This window comes from Balearica regulorum, chromosome 24 (genome assembly GCF_011004875.1).
Source record: "Balearica regulorum gibbericeps isolate bBalReg1 chromosome 24, bBalReg1.pri, whole genome shotgun sequence".
Classification (NCBI taxonomy): Eukaryota; Metazoa; Chordata; class Aves; order Gruiformes; family Gruidae; genus Balearica; species Balearica regulorum.
The window spans coordinates 5,165,226-5,191,011 of record NC_046207.1 but is presented as its reverse complement, the minus strand read 5'-3'; the positions used below and the strand labels follow the sequence as shown (position 1 = coordinate 5,191,011).

General features: G+C 68.0%; 2 protein-coding genes and 2 non-coding genes across 6 annotated transcripts; 2 read left to right on the top strand and 2 right to left on the bottom strand.

Moving 5' to 3' along the window:
* Window positions 1-775: 775 nt before the first annotated feature.
* Window positions 776-847, bottom strand: TRNAC-GCA (transfer RNA cysteine (anticodon GCA)). The gene has a single exon. It is a non-coding gene; the product is annotated as a tRNA-Cys (tRNA).
* Window positions 848-3,521: 2,674 nt separating this feature from the next.
* TRNAI-UAU (transfer RNA isoleucine (anticodon UAU)) lies at window positions 3,522-3,612 on the top strand. Its single transcript is given in 2 exon segments — window positions 3,522-3,559; window positions 3,577-3,612. It is a non-coding gene; the product is annotated as a tRNA-Ile (tRNA).
* A 2,914-nt stretch (window positions 3,613-6,526) lies between these two features.
* CACNB1 (calcium voltage-gated channel auxiliary subunit beta 1) lies at window positions 6,527-18,362 on the bottom strand. 3 transcript variants are annotated; one of them, XM_075775103.1, is made up of 14 exons: window positions 18,110-18,362; window positions 16,200-16,286; window positions 14,326-14,445; window positions 13,628-13,750; window positions 13,330-13,466; window positions 13,161-13,237; window positions 12,695-12,840; window positions 11,283-11,363; window positions 11,140-11,198; window positions 10,707-10,816; window positions 9,743-9,894; window positions 9,531-9,626; window positions 8,381-8,566; window positions 6,527-7,277 (listed from the first exon to the last, which is right to left on the bottom strand). In XM_075775103.1, the coding sequence occupies exons 1-14, from the start codon at window positions 18,194-18,196 to the stop codon at window positions 6,825-6,827; spliced, it is 1,914 nt and encodes a 637-aa protein (XP_075631218.1). In that variant the 5' UTR covers window positions 18,197-18,362; the 3' UTR covers window positions 6,527-6,824. The 3 variants fall into 3 exon arrangements, with proteins under 3 accessions (XP_075631218.1, XP_075631216.1, XP_075631217.1); XM_075775101.1 differs by lacking the exon at window positions 6,527-7,277 and having other exon boundaries at window positions 8,125-8,566; window positions 18,110-18,231; XM_075775102.1 differs by lacking the exons at window positions 6,527-7,277; window positions 12,695-12,840 and adding an exon at window positions 11,542-11,561 and having other exon boundaries at window positions 8,125-8,566; window positions 18,110-18,231.
* Window positions 18,363-21,744: 3,382 nt separating this feature from the next.
* On the top strand, window positions 21,745-24,581 carry RPL19 (ribosomal protein L19). The gene is made up of 6 exons (XM_075775133.1): window positions 21,745-21,845; window positions 22,328-22,434; window positions 22,887-23,009; window positions 23,244-23,364; window positions 23,705-23,815; window positions 24,379-24,581. Exons 1-6 carry the CDS (start codon window positions 21,841-21,843, stop codon window positions 24,500-24,502), a joined length of 591 nt encoding a protein of 196 aa, XP_075631248.1. The 5' UTR covers window positions 21,745-21,840; the 3' UTR covers window positions 24,503-24,581.
* The last annotated feature ends 1,205 nt before the right edge of the window (window positions 24,582-25,786 follow it).

Sequence of the window (25,786 nt, the reverse complement as noted above, 5' to 3'; positions counted from 1 at the left end):
GTGCGCGGCCCCGCACGCTGCCGGAGGGGCTGCCCGGCCATCTCGGCCGCCGTGTCCGGGGGTCCAGCGGCCCCTCCCACCCCTCGTCCCCCGGGGCCCCGTCGGCAGCAAACCCGGGGGGGGGGACGCGGCTCCACAGCACAAGCGTTCGTCGCCTTTAAACCCCCCCACCCCCCCAGTTTTTCCCTTTGCAGCAGGAGCGCTGGTTACCGGGGGGGGGGGCTGGGGGTCGGGGTGTCACAGGGTGGGGGGGTCCCAGGGCGGGGGTCCAGCTGGCAGAGGCGGGCGGGCTGGCTTCTGGCCACACCGTGGTTTGGGCAGCGTTTTGGGGGGGGCTCAGGCTGCACCCCAACCCCTCCGTCCCTGGTGCCCGGAGGTGGCTCAGCCCCGGGTGAGGGGGGTAGGAGCACCCTTGGGTGCAGGAGGAGGGTGCAAACACCTGCAGAGATGCACCACGTGCCAAGGGCTTGGGGAGCAAGACTGGGCCCCCCCCAGCCCTGCACCCCTGCCTGTAGCGGGGCGGGGGGGGGGGGGAGCAACGTGGGGCCCTGCGGCTGCTCTGAACTAAAGCAGTCTGGGGGGGTGTCACTGCTCGGGGGGGGCCCTGCTGGAGAGCTGGCTCCGTCCTGCAAGAGAAAGCTCCGTCCCCTGCAGGGACATCCGAGGCTGGGGGGGAGCAGGCGGCAGCGGGACGCGGCCTCCCCTCGCTGCCACGGGGGCTGGGGAGCAAAGAAAAGGGGTGGGGAAAAAAACGGGGTACCCCCAAAGAAAACAAAGGGGGCACCCGGATTTGAACCGGGGACCTCTTGATCTGCAGTCAAATGCTCTACCACTGAGCTATACCCCCACGGCTGGGAGCAGTGTCCCTGGCGTGGATAGTGGGGCTGCACGGGCCGCTGCGCACACCCGTGCACACCCGTGCACACCCACCACATGTGCACACGCAGCTGCAGTGCACGCACACACACACGCACACACGCAGACACCCCCCCCATCTCACCTGCACACCACACGCACACGGTGTCCTCCGGCCCTGCCTGCACAGCGGGAGGGTGGGGGGCAGAGCCGGGGGGCCCCCCCACACTCATCCCAGGCCTCAGCAGTCGGGGGGTGTCACGGTGCCGCAGCCCCAAAGCCCCATCTGCAGAGAGTGGGATGGAGCCAAACCCTGAGTTTTCTGCAAAGCCAGACCCAAGCCGTGCACCCCACCGCAGGGGCTGGGGGAAGCACACGGGACCCCCCGGAGCTGCCAAGACTGGGGGAGCCGCAGGGCTTTGGGGGAGCAGAGCCGCTATGCAGGGCCTCTGTGGTACCAAGGGGGATTAGCCGGAGATGGCAGCAATGGGATGAGCACCCAGCAGGAGACGGATGAGGGGAGCAGCCGTGATTGTGCCCAAGGAGCGAGGTCAATATTTGCTCTCTAAGCCGCTGCGCAAACGTGTGCAGGGTGAGCGGGGGCGGCGCGTGGGGCCGGATCTGGGCATCCTGCCCCGGGGCACCGGCACCTCTTGTACCATGGGGAGCAAGGAGGTTTGGGGTCACCCTGGTGCAAGCAGCCGCAGTGGCTTTCCAGTCACTGGTCCGGGGCGTCCCTCCGCTGAGCTGCCCCGTTTCCCTGTGTCACCCATCACCCACCACCTTCATTTACAGGTGGGGAAACTGAGGCACAAAGGCAGGAGGAAATCACCCAGGGCAACAGAGTCTCAGAGAAGGAGACCCCGAGGGAGGGTGATCTTCCTCCCTGCAGCAGGACAAATCCCTGGAGCCCAAAGGAGGGGGCACCCTGGTGCACCCCACTGCCAGTGGGCCACCAGCTCCCGTCCTGCCCCAGCTGCTCCTGGCGACAAAACCCACCCAGAGCGTTGCCTACAGCACCCGTGCCGCGGTCCGGCAACTGGGAACCAGCGCTGGGGTGGCTCTTCCCGCTGCGAAGTGTATTGGAGAGATCGGGGGGGGCACGGCATGGCCCTGGCTTAGCCCCCCCGCCTGTTTGGGGACCCAGCGGTGGCATTGTCTGGGGGATCCGCTCAGGGGAAGCCATTTGCGGGTTTGCCCAGTGCTGGTGCCAGCTCAGCTGGGAGATAAGGGCCAGGACACGCAAACACCTCGTTTGCGGAGCCGTTAGGGAAGGTGCAAAGCCCGTCACCCCCGGGAGACGTGTGTGTGCACAGGAGGTGCCAGATGCGGCATGCACGGGAGGGGGGATATGACACACACCCCAGGGCAAACGCCAACCGCGTGCCCACCGCTGCCCTTCCTGGGAGCGACAGCGTTTGCCCCCCTGCTCTTTCCTTTGGCCTCCCCCCATCCCTGCTGCCCACTGCGTCCCACCGTCCCAGGAAAGGGGGGGGACAAACCCAGGAACCAAAGCCTCCTGTCGTACGCAGCCATTTGGTGCCTGGCAGGGTGCTGGCACCCACCACCACCCTGAGCCATGGGAGGACCCGAGGGGCCGGCAGGGACCTGGGACACCCCAGGCTGCACAGGGCTGGTGCTGGAGCCGACCAGGCGCCGGAGCCAGACTGCTCCGAGGGGGCCGTTTACTTTGGGGCTGTTGCACCCAACAAGGGGAAGGCTGGCAATTATGTTAATCCCTTAACCCCTGATTGCCTCCTCCTTCCCCATTAGGTGGGCAAACAGTTTTAGCAGCGGGGGCCAAGATAGGCCGTGGGCTACATATACCCAGTGCGCCAGGTCCGAGCACCCAGTGCCACCCACCACCAGCAGCATGCCGATGTACCCAGCCGTCCTCTGCCTCATCGCCTCGCTCCTGCCCGCCGCCTCTGGCTACCTCTGGGCCTGGATGTACTCCTTGCCCCAGCACCCGCCCGACGAAGCCGCGCTGGGCAGAAGCGCCGGCCAAGGAGACAACCTGGAAGAGGTGAGTGGTGGGTGCTCCCCTGGGTGTGGGGTTCCTGGGGGAGAGGGGGTGCAGTTGCAGCAGGGGTGGGTGCGGGAGCTGGGGTTGCAGGGTGGGTGGGAGCTGGGGTGGGTGCAGCAGCAGGGGTTGCAGGAGCAGGGGGGGTGCAGCAGGAGCAGGGGGGGTGCAGCAGGAGCAGGGGGGGTGCAGGGTGGGTGGGTGGGTGGGTGCAGCAGGGTGGGTGCAGCAGCAGGGGTTGCAGGGTGGGTGGGTGCAGCAGGGTGGATGCAGCAGCAGGGGTTGCAGGGTTGCAGGGTGGGTGCAGCAGCAGGGGTTGCAGGGTTGCAGGGTGGGTGCAGCAGCAGCAGCAGGGTGGGTGCAGCAGCAGGGGTTGCAGGGTGGGTGCAGCAGCAGGGGTTGCAGGGTGGGTGCAGCAGCAGGGGTTGCAGGGTGGGTGGGTGCAGCAGGGTGGGTGGGTGCAGCAGGGTGGGTGGGTGCAGCAGCAGGGGTTGCAGGGTGGGTGCAGTGGGTGGTGCAGCAGCAGCAGCAGCAGCAGCAGCAGCAGCAGCAGCAGCAGGGTGGGTGCAGCAGGGTGGGTGGGTGCAGCAGCGGGGGTCGGCGGGGCCGGGAGGGAGCACGGGCGCGGCGGGCGGCGCCGGGCGCTCCAGTGGCGCAATCGGTCAGCGCGCGGTACTTATAGGGCAGTACGCGGAGCAATGCCGAGGTTGTGAGTTCGAGCCTCACCTGGAGCAGGAATTTTATGGGCTCCGGCAGCCGCGATGCCTTCCGCCCCCCCCGCTGGCACCGCGGCCATCCCCGTGTGTGTCCCCCCCCCACGCCGGGTTTTCTTTTCCCGAGGGAAAACCCTGGAGCCTCTGTGGGGGTTTCCCGCGGGGATGGGTCTCCCCAGCCTGGCCGCTGCTCCCGGCCTTCGCGCCCCTCAAACGCTCCCACAGTCCCACGCCCAGCCCTGCTTCGCTTTGTAACGGGCAAACAAACCAGTCTTTGCCCCGTGCTGCTGTTTCGGGCCAGTCCCGGGGTCGGGGATGGGGCTCGGGATGGAGCTCGGTCCCCTGATGTGCTGCGTCCCCCCGCGCAGGTGACGGCGTGCAGCCCGGCCAGCCCCTGCACCCACGGGCGCTTCTGCGACGAGCACTTCGGGCTGTGCCTGCCCACGCGCCCCGCGGGGCAATACTGCCGCCGGGACACCCACTGCGCCCACGGCCTCCTCTGCATGTTTGGGAAGTGCCAGCAGCCCGTGCCCGACGGGCAGGAGGGTGAGCCGGGCTCTGGGATGGGGGGGAAACAAGGGCCGGACCCCCCCAGCCTCAACCCTGGGAGCTGGGGGACGCGATGCCGATGGGGCGAGTTGGGGGGGGGGGGCAGCGTCCAGCATCAGCCCCGACGGTACAAAGCCAACGGGTGCTGGGGACACCCAGTCCCAGTGCTCCCAGCCCCTGCAACCCCAGCCTCGGTCCCCCCAGCCCGGGGATGAGGTGGGGGTCCAACCTCCCCTACTAACCCCTCTTTCTGCCCCGCCAGGAGCCCGGTGCCAGCGGGACGAGGACTGCGACGCGGGCGGCTGCTGCGCACGGCAGCACGGCGAGCGGGTGTGCCAGCGACGGCTGGCGCTGGCCCAGAGCTGCCACGTGCCCCCCGGAGGTCTGGCCTTCAGCATCAACCAGGTCTGCCCCTGCCAGGCCGGGCTGGTCTGCCGGGCCGCTGCGCCTGGGCGAGAGTGAGTAACGGGGGCTGGCGGGGACCCCCGACATGGGAGGGGGGGGTGGGGGACACCTGGGTCCTGCCCCCGGTTGTTGGGGGGGTGGAAACGGGGCAGGGACCGAGGTGCCACCGACATCCCCGTGTCCTCTCCGCAGGAAGGCGTTCGAGTACTGGCCGGAGAAGAGCGAGTGGAGGTGCCGGCAGCCCTGAGCCGGCAGCGCTGTATTTATTCCCTGTAAATAACGTGTCCAGAGCCGGCCGAGCGCCGATAAACCTGGTCAAGCACCGTGCTGAGCCCGGCTGCTGCCAGCGACCGTCACCCTTGCAGCGGGGCGGTGGGACCCCCACTGACTCCTGCTTTGGGTCTTCGTCCCCTCACAGGAGCCGGGCAGGTCCCAGCTCCGTCCCCGGCAACGCCCCCTCCCCAGGTACCCGCTGAAGGCCCACCCCAGGGAAAGACCTGGGGGGGGTCACTGCAGAACTGAGTTGTGCCCGGTCTCAGCGCTGATCCCTGGCGGCTGCAGACCCCGTGCGTGTCGTGTCGTTTCCCCCCCCCTCCCCGCGCAGACCCCACCAGGCACGGCCGCGGGGCAGGTCTCACCGAAATGTTTATTACAAAGAACCAAGCGAGCGGGGCGAGTCCCCCCACACACCAACGAGAATAAATAAATAAAATACACTTTGTCGGGTCTTTAAATAAAGTTTGTGGAGTGACATAAATACGGGATGTTCCTCTGCCCGCGGGAGGGCCGGGGGGGGCCCCCACTGCCCGGACCCTGGCCACTGCGGGGGGGCAAGCGGGTCTCAAAGCACTTGGCAGGCAGTGACACCGAGTTCCCCCCTCCCAGAAAAAAACGGGAAACTGAGGCACACAATGGGCGGAGGCGGCTTGGCAGCGGCAGAGCTGGGTGCCCCCGAGCCCCCCCGGCCTGGGCTGGCAAGGCTGGTGGTCTGGCTAAGGCAGCGACCCCGGGGACCCCCAGTATCGCCCCGGGGAGGGGCAAGGGGCTGCCCCATAAGTGGGGCGAACCCGGCCCCACGACGAGGGCTGGATGTGGGGTGTCCCCACCTCACCCTGGTGTGGTCACCCCCGCAGAGGTGGGGGGATAAGGGGCACCCCGGGGCGGGCGCAGGAGAAGGCAGTGCCCCGGGGTGCTGGGGGGGGGGCGAAGGCAGCCCTGCCGGGCAGGGGGGACGGACAGACAGGCTCACAGACGGACGGACGGACGGACAGACAGACACAGCTGGATGGGGCGAGAGCAGACAGGCACAGCGGGAGGGGGGTGGCACGGGGGGGATGGGGGGGGCAGGGGCCTGGCGCTGCCCGGCGCACCCCAGCGGTCCCAGGGAAAGGGGGGGCGGCATGCGGCCCCCCCAGGGCAGAGGGACTCGCCGGGTGCTGCCATGGCTGTGGCAGGCCAGGGCTGGGCAGCTGTTAGCACGTGTTAGACCCCCCCCCCAAAACTGGCTCAGATTTGCCCCCCCCCCCTTGCAAAATTCAGGCAGAGCCCCTCCAAGGCAAACGCATGCAAACACCCCTGCCCCAGGCAGGCAGCACCCCGGGGTGGGGTGGGGGGGCAGAGCCTGGGGCAGCGGGACCCCTCTACGGCCAGCACACCCCAAAGCCCTGCACACACCGCACACGCATGCACCCCCCCCCCCCCCGCAGCTGCTGGGGGGGCTGTTGGGGGGGGGGGGGCTGTGGGTCGCAGCCCTGCAGGCGTGCAGTGCCAGGCTGCAGGCACGGGCTGGGAGTGGGGGGGGGGGGGGGGTGCAGCTGGCAGGGACCCCCCCCCACTGCCACGGCCAGCTCAGGGGTCCCCCTGCAGCCGGGTGGCAAACAGCACCATGGAGAAGCGGGGGCACCCGGGGCGGGGGGGGCGGGCAGCCGACAGGCAAGGGCTGGGTGGGGGGCACGGCCCCCCACCCTGTGCCCAGGGGCAGGGGACGGGGACACGCCGGCCACAGGCAGAGCCCCCCCGGGTCCCCTTTGGTCACGTGGTCTCCCCGTGGGGCAGGGAGGGCCCGAGGCACCGTGAGATGCTGGGGGCTGTGGCGGGGGGGGACGACAGACCCCCCCTACCAAGGAGTGGGGCGGGGGGAGCCCCCGGGCCAAAGCAGGGGCTCCCCATGGTACGGCTGGCTGGGCTTAGGGAGGGCACAAAGGCAACCGGTGGGGCTCTCCCCCACCCCAAAGCCAGCGCCGGGGGGGGGCCCATCCCCTGCCTGCACCCCCGTCACCCTAACGGATGTAAACGTCCTGGCCCCAGCCCTCCACATCGCTCTGGTCAAGGCCGAGGCTCTCCGGCGGGTCGGGGCAGTAGCCGTCCTGGCCCTTGGCTCGGCCCCGCAGCCCCCGGCTCTCGTGCCCGGGCTCGTCCTGGTCCCAGGTGCTGGGGTGCTGGTGGCCCGGGGGGGCGCGGGGTCCGGCACCGGGGGGACCCGGCGGCTCCTCCTCGCCGGGGTCCGTCTCGATGTCCATACAGCAGGAATCGCCGGGCTCTGTGCCGGCCGAATCCCGGCTGCCCGGGGTCTCCAAGTCGAAGGTGTCCTGGCGGGACAGGGTGCGGGGGGCCGGGCGGCCGGGCGGCGGGAGGGGGCGGCCCTGCCCGCGGCCCCCCGCCTCGCCCAGACCCTGCCGGAGGTGGCCATGCTCCCCCTCGCGCGGCGGCTCCCCAGGCACTAGGTACGGACCCTGGTTAGGAGAAGCAACCACACCGTGCAAGGAGAGACGGACGGACGGATGGACGGGGGGGTTAGTGGGGGGTGGGTTAGCTGCGGGGCTGGCAGGGGGGGGCACATGCACTCCTGCCCAGCCTGGCCTGCCCGCACCGCGCCGCTCACCCGGGACACGACAGCGGCAGGTCTCAGCCCGCCGCCAAACGGCACCGGGGGGGTCGCCGGGGCAGAGCCAGGGCAGGAAGGGGGTGACGGGGCGAGGGGAAGAGCAGCAGGGGGAGGGCTGCGGGGTGGGGGCTGGTGCGCCAGCGGCGTCCCGCTCGCTGGAAGAATTAGCGACAGACAACACAGGACACACGTCCCTCCTCTGCCTCCTGCCCTGGGTGGGTGCTGCGGACCCCCCGGGCCCAGCACCGTGAAGCCTGTGGTGGGCCGGGGCTCTGCACACCCCCCAGCCGGCTCTCACTCACACCAGGACACCCCGTAAGCCCTCGCCGCCACCACGGCCCCCCCAGAGCTCTGGAGAGGCGTGGGAGTGGGGGGTCTGGCACCCCGTCAGCCCCCAGGGAGACATGAAGGGGACCAACATTCCCAGGAGAACTCGGAGGGGGCAGATCCCAGGGGACCCCCATCCCCAGGGGAGCTCCGGGCCTGGGAGGGGACACAGATCCCCAGAGAGACCCCAACTCTGGGGCTGGCACCATTCCCAGGCAGGGAGCAGGTCCCCTGGGGTGATCCTAGGGATGGAGGGGAGCAGGTCCCCAGGGGGGGCCCCGATCCCAGGGCGGGAGGAGCAGGTCCCAAGGGAAGGCGATCCCAGGGATGATCCCACCCCTGGGGGGGGCTGCAGTACCCCTGAGGGGGGCCACAGGTCCCGCGGGGGGGCAATCCCAAGGATGGTCCCACTCCTGGGGCGGCCGCGGTTCCCCAGGGTGGCCCCGATCCCAGGGGCGGCCCCGATGGCGGGGCCGGGGGGTGGGGGGGGGCACGCGCGCGCGTGTCGCCGCTGCCGTCTCACAGCGCGTGCTCCTCGAGGGGTCCGGGGGGGCTGGGGGTGCTCTCGGTGCCCCCGCGTCCCCAGAGGCCCAGGTTCCTGCGCAGGGATGTGAGCACCTGTACCTGGAGGTTGGAGACGGGCGCGGGGCTGGCGGCCAGGGCGGCCGTGGCCATGGTGCGGTTCAGCAGCGGGTTGGGGGGGTTGCTGCTGGGGGGGTGCGTCGCCTTCCAGTAGGCCTCCAGGTACTCGGCCAGGTGCTCGCAGGCCTCCTCCAGCTGGTTCTCGTCCAGAACGATGTCGAACATCTCCTGGGGCGGGAGGAGACCGTGGGGCTGGGCTGGGCGGGGCCGGGTGGGGCTGGGCTGGGCGGGGCTTCTGGGGACAGGGCGGAGCCTATGGGCCAGGGCGTGGCCAATGGGATGGGGCATGGCCAATGGGATGGGGCGGGGCTTCTGGGGCCAGGGCGGAGCCTATGGATCAGGGCGTGGCCAATGGGATGGGGCGTGGCCAATGGGATGGGGTGGGGCCAATGGGATGGGGCGGGGCTTCTGGGGACAGGGTGGAGCCTATGGGCCAGGGTGTGGCCAATGGGATGGGGCGTGGCCAATGGGATGGGGTGGGGCCAATGGGATGGGGCGGGGCTTCTGGGGACAGGGTGGAGCCTATGGGCCAGGGTGTGGCCAATGGGATGGGGCGTGGCCAATGGGATGGGGCAGGGCTTCTGGGGACAGGGCGGAGCCTATGGATCAGGGCGTGGCCAATGGGATGGGGCGTGGCCAATGGGATGGGGTGGGGCCAATGGGATGGGGCGGGGCTTCTGGGGACAGGGCGGAGCCTATGGGCCAGGGTGTGGCCAATGGGATGGGGCGTGGCCAATGGGATGGGGCAGGGCTTCTGGGGACAGGGCGGAGCCTATGCACCAGGATGTGGCCAATGGGATGGGGCGTGGCCAATGGGATGGGGCGGGGCTTCTGGGGCCAGGGCGGAGCCTGCAGTTGACGCTGCAGTTGGTGGGAGGAGCATCTGGCCCACTGGGGCGGAGTCTCCAGCCTCATGGGCGGAGCATCTGCCATCAGTGAGGGGGTGGGTGGGGACTCGGGTATCCGGGCGTGGAGCTGCTGGTCCATAAATGGGTGGTGCCCTACACCAGAGTGAGGTGGTGGGTGGAGCTTCTGGTGGGGTGGGTGGAGCCAACAGCCACAGGGCTGTGGGCAGGAGGAGCTGGGGTGGGGGTGTGGTGTGGCAGGGCGTGGCAGGGTGTGGTATACTCACAGGCGGGCACTGCGCCAGCTTGTCAGAGGCCACCATCTGCACGTTGAGGTGCTTCGCCTGGGACTTGCCCCGGGACTTCACCAGCCGCTGCAGCACCTGGGGCAGGAGAGGGCAGCCCGGGGTGGCCGCAGGGACCTGGCCCCCCACCCCCCCCCCAGCATGGTGGAGTGGGGGCTGGGGCCACCCCCCCCCAACCCAGGGCCTGCACCCACCTTGGGGGAAGTGATTTTGATGTAGACGATGATGGGGGCCAGGGACGTCTTGGCCAGCTGGGCCGGGTGGTTGATGGTGTCGGCATCCAAGGCCACCAGCTGCAGCGTCCGGGCCAGCTCGAAGATGCGCTCGGTCTCGCTCTGGACCTCAGCTGCCAGGGCAGGGAGACAGCGAGGGTGAGGGGACAGCGCGGGGGGACAGGCGAGCACATGGGGGCTGTGGGGACAACTGCTGGGAGATGTGATGAGGGGAACGGGACGGGGACAGGACCAGGAGGGGTCTTGTGCTGGGACTTGGCCACTCCAGTGTCACCCCAGCCCCAGGGACGGGGGGCTCACTGCAGGAAGGAGGTGGCAGTGGGTTCCCAGCGCTGGCAACGGCTGGGTGAGGAAGGGGTAAAGCCCCCCGCACCCCACGCTCTTGGGGTGGGGGCTCAGATGGGGCTGTGGGACCTGGGTGTCCCCAACCCTCAGACTCTGCCCAGGTGGCCAAACCCCACTGCCTCCCAGAGCCTGGTCACGGCCAGGCAGGGAGGACAAGGATCCAAGGGGACATGTCCCCCACTGCCCCCCGCCAGGCAGGGGGCTGCCAGGGGTCCCGGTGGGTCCATGCTACATACCCAAGACATCTGTATCAGGAGCAGGGGAGGAAGGAAGCAGCGCGGAGGGAAGGAAACCCAAAGGAAAGGAGAAAAAGGAAAGAAAAACACAACAGAAAGAAGATAAAAGGGGAGGAGGGGGAGAGAGACTGAGTCAAATCGGCCGGGGGGAGTGCAGAGCCCCGGGTCTCCCCTGTGTTAGTGACCCCACACCTCACCCCCACAAACCGTGCCCCGGCGCAGGCGGGACGAGCACCTGGGGATGGATGGGCTGGGGGACGGGAGGCTGCCGGGCTGATACAGATGGAGGCTTGGGGTGTCGTGCCGCCTGGCCAGGCGGGGGTCAGCGCGGGGGGCTGCCTTACCCAGGCTGGAGCGCGTGCTGGAGCGCTCGATGATGGTGTGCTTGCTGGGGTTGTTCAGGACGGAGCGCTTGGCTAGGGAGATGTCAGCCGTCACCCGCGTGATGGAGATCCTGCGAGACGGAGAGGGCACGAGCAGGTGGGGGGAGCAACAGTGGGTGCAAGACCCCCAAACATACACACCCACCCCCTTGGGGGGCGCAGGACAGGACCCTCCTTCCACCCCCTTCCTCCCACCCCATGCATGGGGCTGCCTGGAGCTGGAGCCAAAGGGCAGGGCTGAGGGTCCCCCTCCATGGGATTAGGGGGTTCCCCCGTGGGATTAGGGGGTCCACCCGTGGGATTAGGGGTCTCCCATGGATTAAGGTCCATCTGTGGGGTTAAAGGTCCCCCTGTGGTGTCAGGGGTCCCCCGGCCACGCAGCCGCCTGTCTCACCTGCCATCAAAGCGATGCTTCAAGAAGTCGAAGAGGGCTTTCTGCATCATGTCCGTGACCTGGGGCGGGAGGAAGGCAGGGAGGGAGAGCATGGGGCTGGGGTCCCCCCCTGCTGTGTGCCCCCCGCACCCCCCACTCCTCACCTCGTAGCCCTTCAGCGACGGCCCCACCAGGATGATGGGCCGCATGGAGGGCACCACGTCGTACGGGGGCACGTGCTCGGCCTGCGGGGCAGAGCCAGCCGTTAGCGGGGCTGGGGTGGGGGGGACACGCCGGGGGACGCTCGGCTTCGCCCCTGCGGGGGCAGCTCTGAGGATGGGGGGCGGGGGGGGGGGGGCTGCAAGCGGGGGGCACCCCGTCCCCTCCCCGCGGGCCCTCCCGGGGGGTCCTGACGCTACTCACCGATTTCTGCTTCTGCTTCGCTACGTCCCGAGAGGCCGCGCGGGGCCGGGGGGGGGGCGAGAGAAGACAAACAAGGCATGCGTGTTATCCGCGGGCGCGGGGAGCGGGGGCACCGAGCTGGGCTGGGGGGGCCCGGGGGTGCGTGTGTGTCCCCCCGGGGGGCTGCCCCTGGGGGATGCGTGTGTCCCCCCTGGGGGGCTGCCCCATGAGCGTGTGTCACATGGAGCATGGCCCTGCTCTTAGTTAGATTTGGGGTGCAAGCAGGGGCTCTGCGGGGCTTGGAGAGCGGCATGGGGGGTGGCAGGGGGCAGCTCGGCCCCCCTGGGCCTGCTCACCCCCACAAGCCCTTGCAGACCCCCCCGCCCCGGGCTGTGGTTGCGCCCAAACCGCCCCAGCTACTGCCCAGCTTGGGGGGGGGAGGAACGGTCCATTCCCATCCGCGGGGGGAGACGAGACACCGGCCGTGCTGGCACACACCATGCGCACACTGGGGGGGGGGGGCAGGCAACGGGGAAGGGGCACGGACTGATCCATCCCATGGATCATGGGGGGAGGCAGCCACGGACTGATCCATCCCATGGACCACAGGGGGAGGCAGCCACGGACTGATCCATCCCATAGATCATGGGGGGAGGCAGCCACGGACTGATCCATCCCATAGATCATGGGGGGAGGCAGCCACAGACTGATCCATCCCATGGACCACGGGGGGAGGATCAGCCACGGACTGATCCATCCCATAGATCATGGGGGGAGGCAGCCACAGACTGATCCATCCCATGGACCACAGGGGGAGGCAGCCACGGACTGACCCATTCCACAGACCACAGGGGGAGGATCAGCCACGGACTGATCCATCCCATGGACCACAGGGGGAGGATCAGCCACGGACTGACCCATCCCACGGCCCACGGCAGGACAGAGCCGCAGACTGACCCACCCCATGGTGCATGGGGGACACCCCCACCGCCCCGTCCCCTGCAGACACTCATGCCCATGCTGCGGCGCAGGGGACACGCCGTGGCAACGCAGGCAGGGTGCTCGGGCGGCGCGTGGCCCCCAGCACCCGGCGGGTGCCCCCGCCAGCCCTCCCAGGCGGTGTTAGGGCAGGCAGGGTGCAGCAGGCGAGCGCGGGGCCGGCGGGTGCCGTTACCTTCCTAAAGAAGGGGATGCGCTTGGTGTGGGCGGGGGGGGTGGTGACACTGCTCACGCTACTCTTAGGGGAGCGGTGGGTCTCCATGGCCTCCTCCTCCTCTAACTCATCGGGGTCAAAGGCAAAGCTAGGCATGTCCAGGGCACCTGGGGACGGAGGGGCAGCCAGAGCCGGGGAGAGGGGAGGGAGAAAAGAAAAGCGATAATGGCGATGGAAGAAGGGAAAAATGGAGATGGGGGGGGGGGGGGGCTGAGAAGAGCGCGAGGGTGGTGGGGATGGGAGGGGGAAGAAGCAGGGGAGAGGGGGGTCCCCAGGGGAGAGGGGGTGCACCCGCCTGCCTGCACCTGGGGCGGAGGGGCCGGAGCTGCAGACGAGGGGGGGGGTTACCAGCGCGGAGGGGAAGAACCCCCCAGGCCGGACCTGCCCCGCTCAGGCCAGGGGCTGCAGGGACACCGGACACTCTTACCGCTGGCCGGGGGGGTGGGCCGGCGGGTCCCCGTCACCACGTCGCCCAGGCTGGAGCTGGAGTTGTCCGCCGATTTGCTGGATGGGAGAAGCACAGAGAGGGGGACGGGGGGTGAGGGTGGGATGGGGGGGGACATGGGGAGCCGGGGGGGTCGGGGGACGAGCCCCACCTCGAGCTCAGGCGGTTCTGCCTCATCTTCTGCTCCTGCAGCAGCCGCATGTTCTCCAGCTTGACGGGGCTGGGGATGAAGCCCACCTCGCAGCCCTCCTTCACCAGCCGCCCGATCCACCAGTCGTTGTTGTACTTCTGCACCGCGGAGGCGGGGGGGGGGGGGAAGCGCCTGAAACCCCCAAACGCCCGAAACCCCCAAACGCCCGAAACCCCCAAACGCCCACCGCCAGGGCTGCCACCCCCAGAGCGACCCCAGCCCCGCAGCCCTGCCAGCCCCCCCCCAGCCCGGTCCCCACCTCCTTGATGTGCAGAAAGTCTTTGGGCTCGAAGCAGATGGCCATGCCCTGCACCGGCATGTCGTCGCTGGCAGACGGGTTGTAGCCGACGTTCGTCCGCACGGCAAACGCCACCGGCTTCGTCTGCCAACAGGAGAGGGCTCAGCATCTTCCCCCACCCCAAACCGCAGAGACACACACCCCCCCCCCCCCCCGCAGTGAGAGCTGGTCCCCCCTCGGGCCAGGCAGGTGCCGGTGCCGGTGTGACCAGCGGGGCAGCGGGGCTGGTTCGGCTCCTACGGGCACCGCGGCGCAGCCGCTCACCGGAGCCTGGGCTGGGGATGCTGTGGCCAACATGCCCCAGGAGCTAACGAGGGACTCATTAGCTAATTGCCCTGGGCCCGCAGCTGAGGCGCGGCTGGATGCTCAGCCAAGGCGAGAAGCCGGGCATCTGGGCTCCCAGTTCCACCCAGTACACCCCACTGCCTTCCCAGTGCCACCCAGGGGTCCTGGGGCCACCGCTTCAGGGGACGGGATGCTGCGGGGGTGCAGGACAGGAGCAGCGGGGGGGGGGGCACGGGGGGGTCCCTTGTGTCTGGGGTCAGCCCCGTCCCACAGCGGGTCCCACCCTGCCGGGGCGGGGGGTGCGGAGGGGCCGGGTGGGTGGCAGGGGGTACGTGGGTGGGCGAGGGGGGGGGTCTCCAGCCCAGCCGTCCCACCTTGGCTTTCTCCAGCTGTGCCATGGCCTGGCGCTCGGCCTCCTTGCGCAGCGCTTCCCGGTCCTCCTCCAGCGACACATCCGAGTCCGAGGGGCGGCTGGTGTAGGACTCCGCAGAGCCCTGGGCGAGCGGGGAGAGGGGTCAGCCCACGCCGTCCTCCCCCAAAGCGGAGAACCCAGCCCCAACCCTGACCCCGCAGCCGTCTCCCCGCTCCGGGACCCTCTCACCAGAGCTGGTGCCCATCATCGTGGCCTCTGGGCACGCTGGGGACAAACCACCCCCAGAAGCTGCCTCCTCCCCAGGCAGGGGCAAATCCTGCCCAGCGGCATCCTGGCGGGGTTACGGCAGGCCGAGTGCCGGCGCAGCTGTTCCCACCGCTCCGGCACGGAACGTGATACCGAGCCGGCGCCTGCTCCCTTCCCGCTGCCACCGGCCTCCCCGGGGCCTCTCCTCGGAGCTGGGAAGGGATGAGGACCCCCTGCGCCTGCCCGCCGCCCCCCCGAGCTGTCCCCCACCTGAGGGAAGGCCAGCGGGGACGGTGCTGTGTGTGTCCCCCCCCCGAGGGGTCCCATGGCAATGGGGGAAGGGTGTTGTGGGGTGACCCGGGGTCACCCCAGGACAAGGCTCCAGCTGGGGTGGGATCGGAGACCCCCTGCTCACCTCCTTCCCCCCCCCCCGCAGCCCCCTGGGGCCGGAGCCCGAGCAGGGGGGCACCAAGGAGACCCACGGGCTCCCCCAGCCCCGGGCAGTGGGTGCCGCAGGGGACGGCAAAGGGACCCGCTGCCGGGGGGGGGGGCTGGTCCCCCCCAGCCCCTCTGTGATCCCCTAAGCCCCACCAGAGCCCCCTGGGGTTGCGGGAGCCCCCGTCCCCGATTTGCCCCGTCCTTTCCGAACACTGGGGATATGGGGGGGCCGCTCTCCTTCACACAGGCCCCTACCCCTGGCCATGGGGCAGCAGCCCCCCCGGGGACCCCCTCCCCAAAAGCCATGGGGCAGAGACCAGCTGCCCCATCTCCTCCTGTCGCTTCTGGGGGTCTGGCCCTTCCTGGAGCCCCCCCAGCCCCATGGTGAGACTTGGAGAGGCTTTTTGGGGGGATCACCCGGGCTCCAGGTACGACACCCTCACCCCCGGATCCCACGGGTCCCACCAGCTCCCAGGACCACCCACTCCAACCCCCACGCAGCCCAGAGGGACCCCGCACCAGGGGCAGAGCCGGGGTGGGAGGGTGCCGGGGGTGGGGGGCTGTGGGGTGGTGGCGGGACACACACACACACACACACACACACACACAAACACGCACGCACGCTCACCGGGGCGGCGGGGTGGTCTTTGCCGGGTATCTCCATGGTGGCAGGGCCGGGGGCGAGTGGGTCGGGCGGGCGCTGGGCTGGGGCACCCGTGGGTCAAGTTTCAGCCCTGGGACGGTCGCAGCCGCCCCGGGTATATTTAGCCCGGTGCTGGGCAGGGGGTGGGGGCCGGGGGGGGGGCCGCAGGGGCCGCTGCCAAGCCGGCAGCCCTACCAGGTGGACGGGGCTGGGGAGGGCGGCTTCGATGCCAGCTGGGCGATGCCAGGGCTGTGTCCCCTGCCTGGCACCCCCAGGAGGGGCGGGGAACCCCTGGGGGGCTACAGGACCCCAAATGCTCCCAATATGGGGGGGACAACTCCCCCCAGCACCCACCGCAGAACAGAGAGGGGCTGGGGGGGGACGCACAGCCGGGTCTGGCTCAGCCGTTGCGATGCCCGCGCTCCCCCCCGGCCAGGCTTGATTGCAAACCCGGACACCCCCTCGGTTCCCTGGGGGGGGACAAGGGCCCCCGCAGGCGAGCAGGTCCCCTGGGACCCCCCGGGACAGTCACACCCCCCCACACTCACCTGCCGGACGAAGCTGTTGGAGGTGGTGTCGGACGAGGTGCTGCCGTCCGAGCGCTTGAAGCGGCTCTTGCGCTTGCTGTACTTGCCCTGGGGAGAGGGGAGGGGGGGCAGGAGGGGAGCGCTGGGGCTCCAAGACATGGGGGGCAGTTCTGCCCCCCCCCAGCTGCCAGAGGTGCTCCATCCCCCTCTGCCCCCACCCTGCAAACAAACCCAGCTCCTGGGGGACAAGAGAAGGGAAACTGAGGCAGGGAAGGGGGCAGGGTTGCCGTGCGGCCCCCTCCCCAGGGACCCGGCATCGCCTTATGGGGGGGGGCTGGATCTCCCACCCCCATGCAGAGGAGACGGAGCCAGGGAGCTGAAGAGATTTTGGGGGGAGCCCAGCTGCAGCCCCTGGCTCCTCACCGCAGCCACCGTCCCCAAACGCCGTGGCCCCCCCAGCCCCAACAGCCCAGAGCCCAACCCGCGTCCCGGGGAGGCGGCTGCTAAGGCGACACCCCACACGTGCCCGAGCCCCGCACACGCGTGTGCACACATCCCCCCCCCCCATCAGCGTGGGCATCGTGCCCTCACCCGTGCACCCCCGTGCCCACCCCCACCAGCCAGCACCCTCCTCGCGCCCCCACGGGACTCCCCCGTCTTCCTCCAGTGTCTCCTGCTGGGATGGACTGGAGGAGACGGGGATGCCCCAGTGCCCCCCCCCAGCACCTCCCGGGGTGCACGCTGGGGAGGGGTGGCCTTGGGGGGGGGGGGCGAGAGGCTGGGACATGCCGGGGCAAGCGGGACTGTCACCTCCCCGGCGTCTCGGAGGGACAGCTGGGCCCAGCTGCCACCCAGCCTGGGGATGGGTGGTCCCCGCGCCGGGCAGCACCGGGTATTTTTAGGTCCTTCGGCCCCCCCCCACCCCGACCCCCCCCCCCCCACCCCATCCACTGCTCCCAGCAGGGATGGACGCAGCTGGGGCTCAGCAGCAAAGGTCCCCGGGGTGGGGACGGCGGCCCCGCTGCCAGTGTGGGGTTCACTGCAGCCACCCAGAGACCCCCCCCCCACTAAGGTGGGGGAGACACCCAGCTCTGCCGGCACCCGGGTGGCTGGATGCAACCAGGGACTCTGTCTCCATTCCACGCCCCCCCCCCCCCCAAAAAAAAACCAACTGTCACCCCAACCGGGTGATGCTCTTCAGGCTGCCACAGAGGGGATGTGGGGGGGTGTCTATCCCCATGGGGGTGTGCGGGGAGGGGGACAGCACCCAGCCAGACCACGGGGATGAGATGCTCCACCGGTCCATGGTGCCCCCACCCCATTGGAACCAGCCAGGGACACATCCCTTCTCCCCCCTCCAAAGCTGAAGGGGACAAGCCAGGGCAGGGGACACCCCCCCCACACACACACCCCCCCCCCAGCAGAGTTTTCCCAATTCCTAAAAGTTTCCTGGTGCACACAACACCCCCCCTGCACCCAGCTCCCCACCCCGGTGGGCAAACCCCAATGGGTGGGGGGACAGGGGGAGAGCAGTGACACAGCAAGCAGCACAGAGCCCCCCCCCCCACCTCCATGTACTCCCCAAACCTGGGGGGCTGGACACCCCCTTCCCTGGGATGCTTCGTGTTATGGGGCGGGGTGGGGGGGGGGGGGACCGACTGCATTTGGGTAGCTTGGTTATGGGTGGGGGGCACCCTGTTTTGCATGCTGGGGGGGTGAAATCACCCCTGTTATGGGGTGTAGGGGATGGGACGGGGGGGGGGTGAGCCCCAGCGATTCCCCCGTGGGTTTGGGGGCGCCGCCATAGCGGCGCCCCCAAACCCACGGGGGAATCGCTGGGGCTCACCCCCCCACCATGCACACTGGGGCTCTTCACCACGGTACCGATGCAGCCTCCCGCCCCCCCGTCCCCAAATTCCCGGGGGTGTCACCTGGAGGGCGGCGTTGTCGAAGACGTCCATCTGGATGTCCTGCGTGGAGCTGTAAGGGGTACGGGCCATGCCGCCTTCCCGAACCATGGAGCTCGCCGGGGTCGGCGGGTTTTGGGGTGGGTTGGGGGACGACACACAGACACACACGTAGAGGGACAAGATGATGACGATGACGATGGAACTCAGGCCTGGCCTCCGCCGTACCAGCCCCCGCGGTGACGGTGGCCCCGGCGTGCAGCGAGCGAGAGGAGGAGGAGGAGGAGGAGGAGGAGGAGGAGGAAGGAGGAGTGGGGATGGCGGCAGGGGGGGATGAGGGATGGCGGGCGGCCGCCTCCGCCACGGCCGCTCCCACCGCGTTCCTGGGAGGGATGGGGGATGTGGCCCCCCCTCCTTCCCTAGGTAAGGTACCCCCAAAGCGGCTCCTTCCTCTGGGGGAAAATAAGGGGGGTGACGAGGATCCCCCCTCCTCAAATGGGGGGGGGGGCAGAGTGGTGCCCACTGCTGCCTGCACAGCCAGCCTTTAGCCTGGAGCAGACTTGTTCGCTGTGGGGGGGATCCCTAAAAGAGATGAGGGGGTCCCCCGGGCTGTTGTATGGCTCGGGGGGGGGGGGGGCATGCAGGGGCAGCCATGCCCCCATCCCCAAACGTCAGCACCCGGAGCAGGATGTGCCACGGTCTGGGGAACCCCGGGCTCCCTCAGAACAAGGCTGCCCCTAAACCTCCAGCTTCTGCCCCCCCTGACTCCCCCCCAGGGGTCCCCACTGCCTCAGAGCGACCCACGCCCCCCCCCAGCCCCCCTGCTACCCAGGGGCATCCCCACCCCACACAGAGCCATCTGCACGCCCCGTGTGCAGCATCCTGGGAAAGGGCACCCCGGGGACCCCGTGGCACCGGGGGGGGACACCCGGGGACGGTGGGCCCCATGTGCGGTGGGGAAGGGGCCGCGCTTGGCACCCGCCAGCCCCCGGCGAGGTTGCGGCCGCCCCGCAGAGACCCCAGCGCCGTCCCCACCAGCGGGTGCGAGGGATGGACCACGCGAGACCTGCTGGCAACGTGCACCGGGCAGGGGACAGCTCGTCACCGGGGCCCATCGCCCCCTCCCCAGGCAGGACCGGGCTGAGACCTCCCGCACTCATCTCACGGCAACCTCACCGCAGGAGCCGCCGCTGCCGGCTGTTGGAAAGTTAAAAATTCCTTCCCCCCCCCCTCCACCCCACACCAGCGGGTCTTTTCCTGCTCCAGGACAATGTGCCCGGGAAAGCAGGACAGCTGACGCCACATTTTCCATTCTTAGCCCCCATCCATCACCGGCACCGTAAGGTGCTTACGACGGCACGGGGACACGCTGCGTGGCAGCTGGGCAGGTGGGGAAGGGAGGTTTGGGGCGGGGGGGGGGTGTGAGCTGCCCAAGGTCACGCAGGCTGGCACCACCGATCCCGGGACACAACCCCGGAGTGCCGACCGTGCCCAGCTCCGCGCCTTGTACCAAGCGCGGGGTGTCGGGACTTCACTGACCCCCAACGCCAACGCCTGCCCCCCGGGCCTGGGCCAAGCAGAACGTGGTGGCGAAGGTGGGGGTGGGTTTTTTTTGGGGGGGAAGGGATGGGGGGCAGAGGCGGGTGCCAGGGCAGAGGCAGCGGGGGCAATGCCAGCAGGGAGCCTGCCCGGGGGCGGAGGGCGAGCGCACCATTCCCAGGCAGCTGCGTGGGAGCGTAACGCAATTACAGCATCGCTCCCTTCCTGCTGCTCTGCTCCCCAAGCCACCACCCCCCCCCCCACCCCGCTGCTGCCTGCGCTGCCAGGGGCACAGCTCCTCACGGAGGGGGGGGATCACCCCAGCTGGGGAGGGGGGGACACCTGAGTGCCCATCCAGCCCCTGCCCGCTGCTCCGAGCACAAGCTCGGTGGTGGGCACGGAGCTACGGCCATGCCCGTCCGGTGCGGGACGCAACGGAGCAGGCAGAGGAGGGATGGCGGATCTCCCCCGCACCTCTCTGGAGGGGCTCGGGCACAAGCAGCAGCATCGGTACCCGGGCTGAAACCTCTCCTCGAATCTGAGCTCGGACCAGTCTCTTCATCCCTGTCCCCCTGGAGAGCACGGAGCACAAGGTGACACTCCCACGGGACTTGGGGACGCACGCACCCCCACATAGGTACGGAGGTATACGCGCTCTCCTGTCTCCAGCCCGCGCAAACGGCCAAAATCTTTACAGGACATCGATTTCCACCTCCCGGGTCGGTAATTAAACCCCAGCCGCTCTCCCGTCTCAGGAGCCTCCAGATTTTGCTGTTTGTTTTATGAAAATGATGAGTCAGTTTTTAAACAGCAAAAGCCTGTGTTTATCTGTGTTTTTCTCTCAAAATGAACCAAAAATCTGTTGCCATCGGCTCCTCTTCTCACGCCATATGTTGACTGCGCTACGGCCGCCAGATTCAAAAGGAACCGTTAGCGTCTTGTCTCGGGAGTTTAACGAGGCGTCTTGGGGGGCTTTCGCTCTCCAGCCACTCGCAACCTTCAGCCGTCGAAAGGAAGGAGGGAAAAGAATCCCTGCAAAACGACGAATTTGGGCACTATTTAACACCTAGGTGGTTAAAAAGCAACATTTTTGCTGGACGCGTTTGCGTTGAAGCGGGAATTCAGAACCATCCCCCGCCGTGGTTTTTAGGCCAGTTACAATCTATACGTTATCATTTCGTGAGCTTTCCCTTCTTCCAGGAACTCTTCACCAATCTGTTCCTGGAGAGGCTCCAGCGCTTTTCTGGGTCATTTCTCCGACACGACGGACACCGGTTGCCACCGGGCCCGTTTCAAGCCCCACGACGGCATTTTCCGGGGAGACGGTTCTGAACCCCGAGACGCCTCAGCCCATCCGTGCCGCGGTTTTCCAACCGCAAACGGTGTCACCGACGCATCCAGACCTCGCTGGTGTTTTTGATTGCAAATTGTTGGGACGGTAAAACGCTCTGCGCCCTGGCCAGCCCTGTCGCCACACCTATTAACGGGTTATTTCGCAGGAAAATCCAAGTCCCCCCGTTTCTCAGCAGCACCACAACCCCGCGGCGGCCGACGAGGTTGGGACTGGATCCACGCGCGGAAGAGAAGCGGGATCCGAGATCCCGGCTCGCCGCCCTCCTGCGCCAACCCCATGCCATTCGCACCGCCCTTTGGGGTGAATTCTTGGGAAAACAAGAAAACCCCCAGACAGACGCCGAGGCACAGAAATCCCGATTCTTGCTACGAAAACCAAGGTGACAAAGCTGCCGTTAAACTCTTCCTAACCTACAGCTTCCCGGGCAGGCAGGGAGGGTGAGGAAAGGACAACCTGCAGCCCCCCGGCCATGCCCCTGGCCCCCAGTGCTCCCAGTGCTCCCAGTCCCCCTCCCAGCACCCCCACCACCCACGTGCTGCCCGCAGCCTCCTCCACGCCACCGCGCATGCGCCGAGCCCGCCCGGCCCTGCCCGCTGCGCAGGCGCGGGCTGTACCATCCCGCGGCGAGGGGGGGGGGAGGCGAGGAGGGAAACGTGTCTCTTCTCCCACGTCCCGAGTGGGTCCCGGCGCCTTGCCTGTCCTCCCCACCCGTAACACCACCGCGGTTCTTCTCTTGCCGCGCTTAGGGCCGCCCCACGGTGACGGAGCGGGGCGGGTGCGGAGTGGTACGTGCCGCTCCCCGCGGCGCTGGCTGTGGGCGCGGCCAGGCCCGCCTCCTCTTCCTCTGCGCCCGGCCGCCGCCATGAGGTGAGGGGCTGCGCTCCGCCGCTTCCCCCGGGCCTGCCCCGGCAGCCACGGGGAGCGGGGGTGGCCAGTTGGGTGGCCTCAATAGCGGGGGCTGCCCGGTCGCGCTTCGGGGAGGTTCCGGGCTCTGTGAGGCGGCTGCGGCCTCCTCAGGCCTCGGGGGAAAATGGCGGTTGGGCCGCGCGCTGGGGAGGGGGGCGAAATGGCGGCCGGGGCCCGCGCTGAGGGGAGCCCGAGGGGCGCAGGAGGAGGGAGGGGACCGCCGAGCCGGGGCTGGGACCGCCGAGCCGGGGCCGCCGCTCTCAGGCTCCGCGGCCCTTGGCAGCTCCCTCCTCGCCGTGGCGTTCCAGCAGCGCGGCCTGCGCATGGGCCCTGGGGAGGAAGAGCCCTCCCCAGACTCGCCGCGGGCTGTCCCGGACCGCAAAAAGCACCGTCCGGCTGCGGGAACGAACGTGGCGCTGAGCTGTGTGCGTGGTTCTCTGCAGTATGCTCCGGCTTCAGAAGAGGCTGGCCTCCAGCGTCCTGCGCTGCGGCAAAAAGAAGGTCTGGCTGGATCCTAACGAAACCAATGAGATCGCTAACGCCAACTCGCGTAAGTGATCATCACACGGCCGTGCTGTGCAGCGCTTGTGTTGCCCTGTGGAAAAGGGATGTGTCAGGGATATGGGGAGAGGCTTTTCGACTAGCTCAGTAGTCATGAGGTTGGCTGAGGTAAAATTGTGACACTTGAGCAATTGCTTTGCACTTCAAAGCAGAAACGAGTCCATCAGCAGGACTTACAAAGTTCCCCCCGGTGCACTGACAAGAACGTGGTGCCTGGTGAGTTCTTGGTAGTGGGTTTAGTTTGTGCGGTCCTCTGAGAGACCTAGTTAGAGAGAAATGGGAGGGGAAAAGAACAGCTCCAGCAGTGAGGGGGCTTTGGGGGAAGGTCTGCCTTGTCCTCTGCGTTGGATCCTTTTCGTACAAGCAGGATGGGAGTCTGTACTTGCCTGATGCGTCGTCTTGTTGCACGTGAGATGTTGAACACGGAGTTTCTTTCCATAGGTCAGCAGATCAGGAAATTGATTAAGGATGGTCTGATCATCCGCAAACCCGTGACCGTCCACTCTCGTGCCCGATGCAGGAAGAACACCTTGGCCCGCCGGAAGGGCAGGCACATGGGCATCGGTAAGTGCCGGCTTCCCCCGAGAACTGGGGCAAACGGCTGTTTTCCATAGTGCCTGGTCCACCTACAAGCTTATATTGAGCAACAATCTCCAAAAGTCTTGTGGCCAGGCCTAAAAATCCAGTTTGTGTGTTCATGGTTTTGTTCTTGAAGTGAAGGATTAAACACTTCAGCAAAAGCGTGTTGTTTAACTTGCTAAAATTTGGCTTCATTCTCGTTCTGCTTCCCTTCCCTAGGTAAGAGAAAGGGTACGGCCAACGCTCGTATGCCCGAGAAGGTGACCTGGATGAGGAGGATGCGAATCCTGAGGCGCCTGCTCCGCAGATACAGGGAGTCCAAGAAGATCGACCGCCATATGTAAGCCTGCCATGCTGTGCCAGCTCTGGGCAGCGTTTCCACGTGCTTAGAAACCCCTTTTCCTTGCTGTACGCAGCTTCTGCAGCCACCTCCTTGGCGTGCAGATTGATGAAAATAAATCCTCTCTGGGAACTGTGGAACCAGAGAGCTGCTCCGGAGTAACCCCGGCAGCTCTCGGAGCAGGGAAGAGCCGGCGCAGCAGCTCCAGAGTGACCCCGCTCCTTGCCGCACGCTCGTCCGCGTCACCGTGCTGTGCCAGGAGGGGTGCTGCGTGTCTGGAAGCTGCGCGGTGCTTTGATCTCCTGCTCAGCCTGGTTTGTGCTCTGTTCTGCTCCGTCAGGTACCACAGCCTGTACCTCAAGGTCAAGGGTAACGTGTTCAAGAATAAGCGGATCCTGATGGAACACATCCACAAGCTCAAGGCAGATAAAGCTCGCAAGAAGCTCTTGGCGTAAGTGCTGCCTCACTGTTAAGCTTCAGCTTTGTGGGTTGGGGAATCGATTATTTTTTTTTTAATTAGTGATTGCAGGGGGCTGCTGTCTGGTGGCTCTAGCCGGAGCCCTGGTGAAGAATCAAACCCAAACTGGGTTGGGCTGGCTGGAAGTGGAGAAATCCGTAGTCCTGCAGAGCCTTGTGCGTCCCGCTGCGGGCGTAGCAGATGTTAGTTGTTCATACAGCTGTAAATGGGTGGATCTACTGGTCTGGCTGGTAAACAACTGACAAGGGGCAGTGAGGAGCCGAGAGATTTTGAAACCCTGTGGTGAGAGAACCGGTACCTTAACCGTGGTCTCTGGTAAAGGTCTGTGACCCCAGCCAGCACGAACAGGGCAGTTCAGAGCTGGGAGCACGGCAGAGCCCCGGGGCCGAGCGGGGCCAGGTTGGCACCCCGGGAGCTGCAGGCGGCACGTAAGGGCTGGAGCCCCTGCGGGGCCAGAGGGGAGCCGGGCTGTGGTAAAGGCGTTTGCAGGCTGTTTGGGGCCGTCCCCGCGCATTTACAAACTTAACTTCTTGCAGCGACCAGGCGGAAGCTCGCAGGTCCAAGACCAAGGAGGCTCGTAAGCGCCGCGAGGAACGCCTGCAAGCCAAGAAGGAGGAGATCATCAAGACCCTCTCCAAGGAGGAGGAGACCAAGAAGTAAACACCGACTGTCTTGTGTACATAGCGTTTTCCATCCACGAGCGTTCAATAAAACACGATGCCCAGGATTCTTCCTCCCACCTGGTCTGGCATTCGCTCTCTCCAGGGTTTCTGGAACAGGGAGGGAAGGGCTGGTGCTGCCCTGCCCGGCTGTGGGGGAACCCAGGGGGGTGGTGGGGCAGTTCTGCTGGCACCAGGGCTGGCTGCCCCGGCCTCCTGTGCCGGCAGCTCCTTGGAGGCAGTGCATCCCCGTCACCTCAAGTCACGACAGGAGGGGGCAGAGCGTGTCCCTGGTGCCCAGGGTGGGGGTACGTCACGACAGGAGGGGGCAGAGCGTGTCCCTGGTGCCCAGGGTGGGGGTACAGCCTCGGGGATTTCCAACTGCACGTGCCAGAGCCAGCACCGTTGGGCGCAGGCCCTGAAGGGGAACAGGGCGCCAGCACTGCCCGTCCTTGGGGGGCTGGAGGCTGCGAGCAGGGGGACATGCTGTGGCCCCCCACACCCCTGGGCTCAGGGGAAGCCGTTGGGGGGCTCTGTTACCACAGCAGCCCCTCAGGAGTGGGGCAGGACACAGCGCTGGGATGGGACAGGGGCCTGCACATCTCTGGGCACCGGTACGAGGGAGCTGGGCCCATGGCTCACACCAGGGACCCCCCCCCAAACCAGGTCTGGCCCCTCCAGACACCCCACGCTCCCCCCAGGACGCACCACACGGCTCCTCACCAAACCCACGCAGCCATCCCAGCGCCAGGGCCCAGCCTCGCTGCAGGGGCAGCCCCCTGAGCCCCCCCCCAAGCTCTGCACCATCCCTGCTGAGGCTGTTACAAGCTGGGGGGGTGTGTGGGGGGGGTGTCCCCACCCAGAGGAAACACAGCTGAGACCCACCCACCTCCTCACGCAGGTGATGGGACCACCTGGCCAGGGCTGGAGGGGCTGGGGCCTGATGTTTGGCATATGCCCTGCCCCATGCCCACACACCAAGGCCCCAGTGTCACACGCCCCCTCCCCGCCAGCCCACCCCCCCCCCCACGTACCCCCAGTGCCCGCTCTGTCCTTGGCCCCGCTGCCACCTCCACTGATGGTGACTCACCGCGGCCGGGTGCGGTGTGACTCATGCGGCCAAAAAAGAGCCCCGGAGCCCACGGTGGGTGGGACGTGGCACCCCACAGGGAAGGCACCGAAAGAGGGGACGGGCACCCTGGCAGTGCTTTGGGGGGGGGGGGAACACCACCTGCACCCCCCTCTGCCTGGACACACGGCAGCACCAGAACTCCTCTGGCCGGCG

Bases quoted from the DNA above. Each gene is read 5' to 3' on its own strand.
- CACNB1 (XM_075775103.1), bottom strand. From the start codon at position 18,196: ATGGTTCGGGAAGGCGGCATGGCCCGTACCCCTTACAGCTCCACGCAG. The intron at 12,841-13,160 runs GTAAGAGTGTCC...CTCCGTCCCCAG, and splicing joins GCCCACCCCCCCGGCCAGCG to GTGCCCTGGACATGCCTAGC. The intron at 9,895-10,706 runs GTAAGGCAGCCC...CTGCCCTGGCAG, and splicing joins CAGCACGCGCTCCAGCCTGG to CTGAGGTCCAGAGCGAGACC.
- RPL19 (XM_075775133.1), top strand. The intron at 22,435-22,886 runs GTAAGTGATCAT...TTCTTTCCATAG, and splicing joins GATCGCTAACGCCAACTCGC to GTCAGCAGATCAGGAAATTG. The intron at 23,816-24,378 runs GTAAGTGCTGCC...AACTTCTTGCAG, and splicing joins GCTCGCAAGAAGCTCTTGGC to CGACCAGGCGGAAGCTCGCA.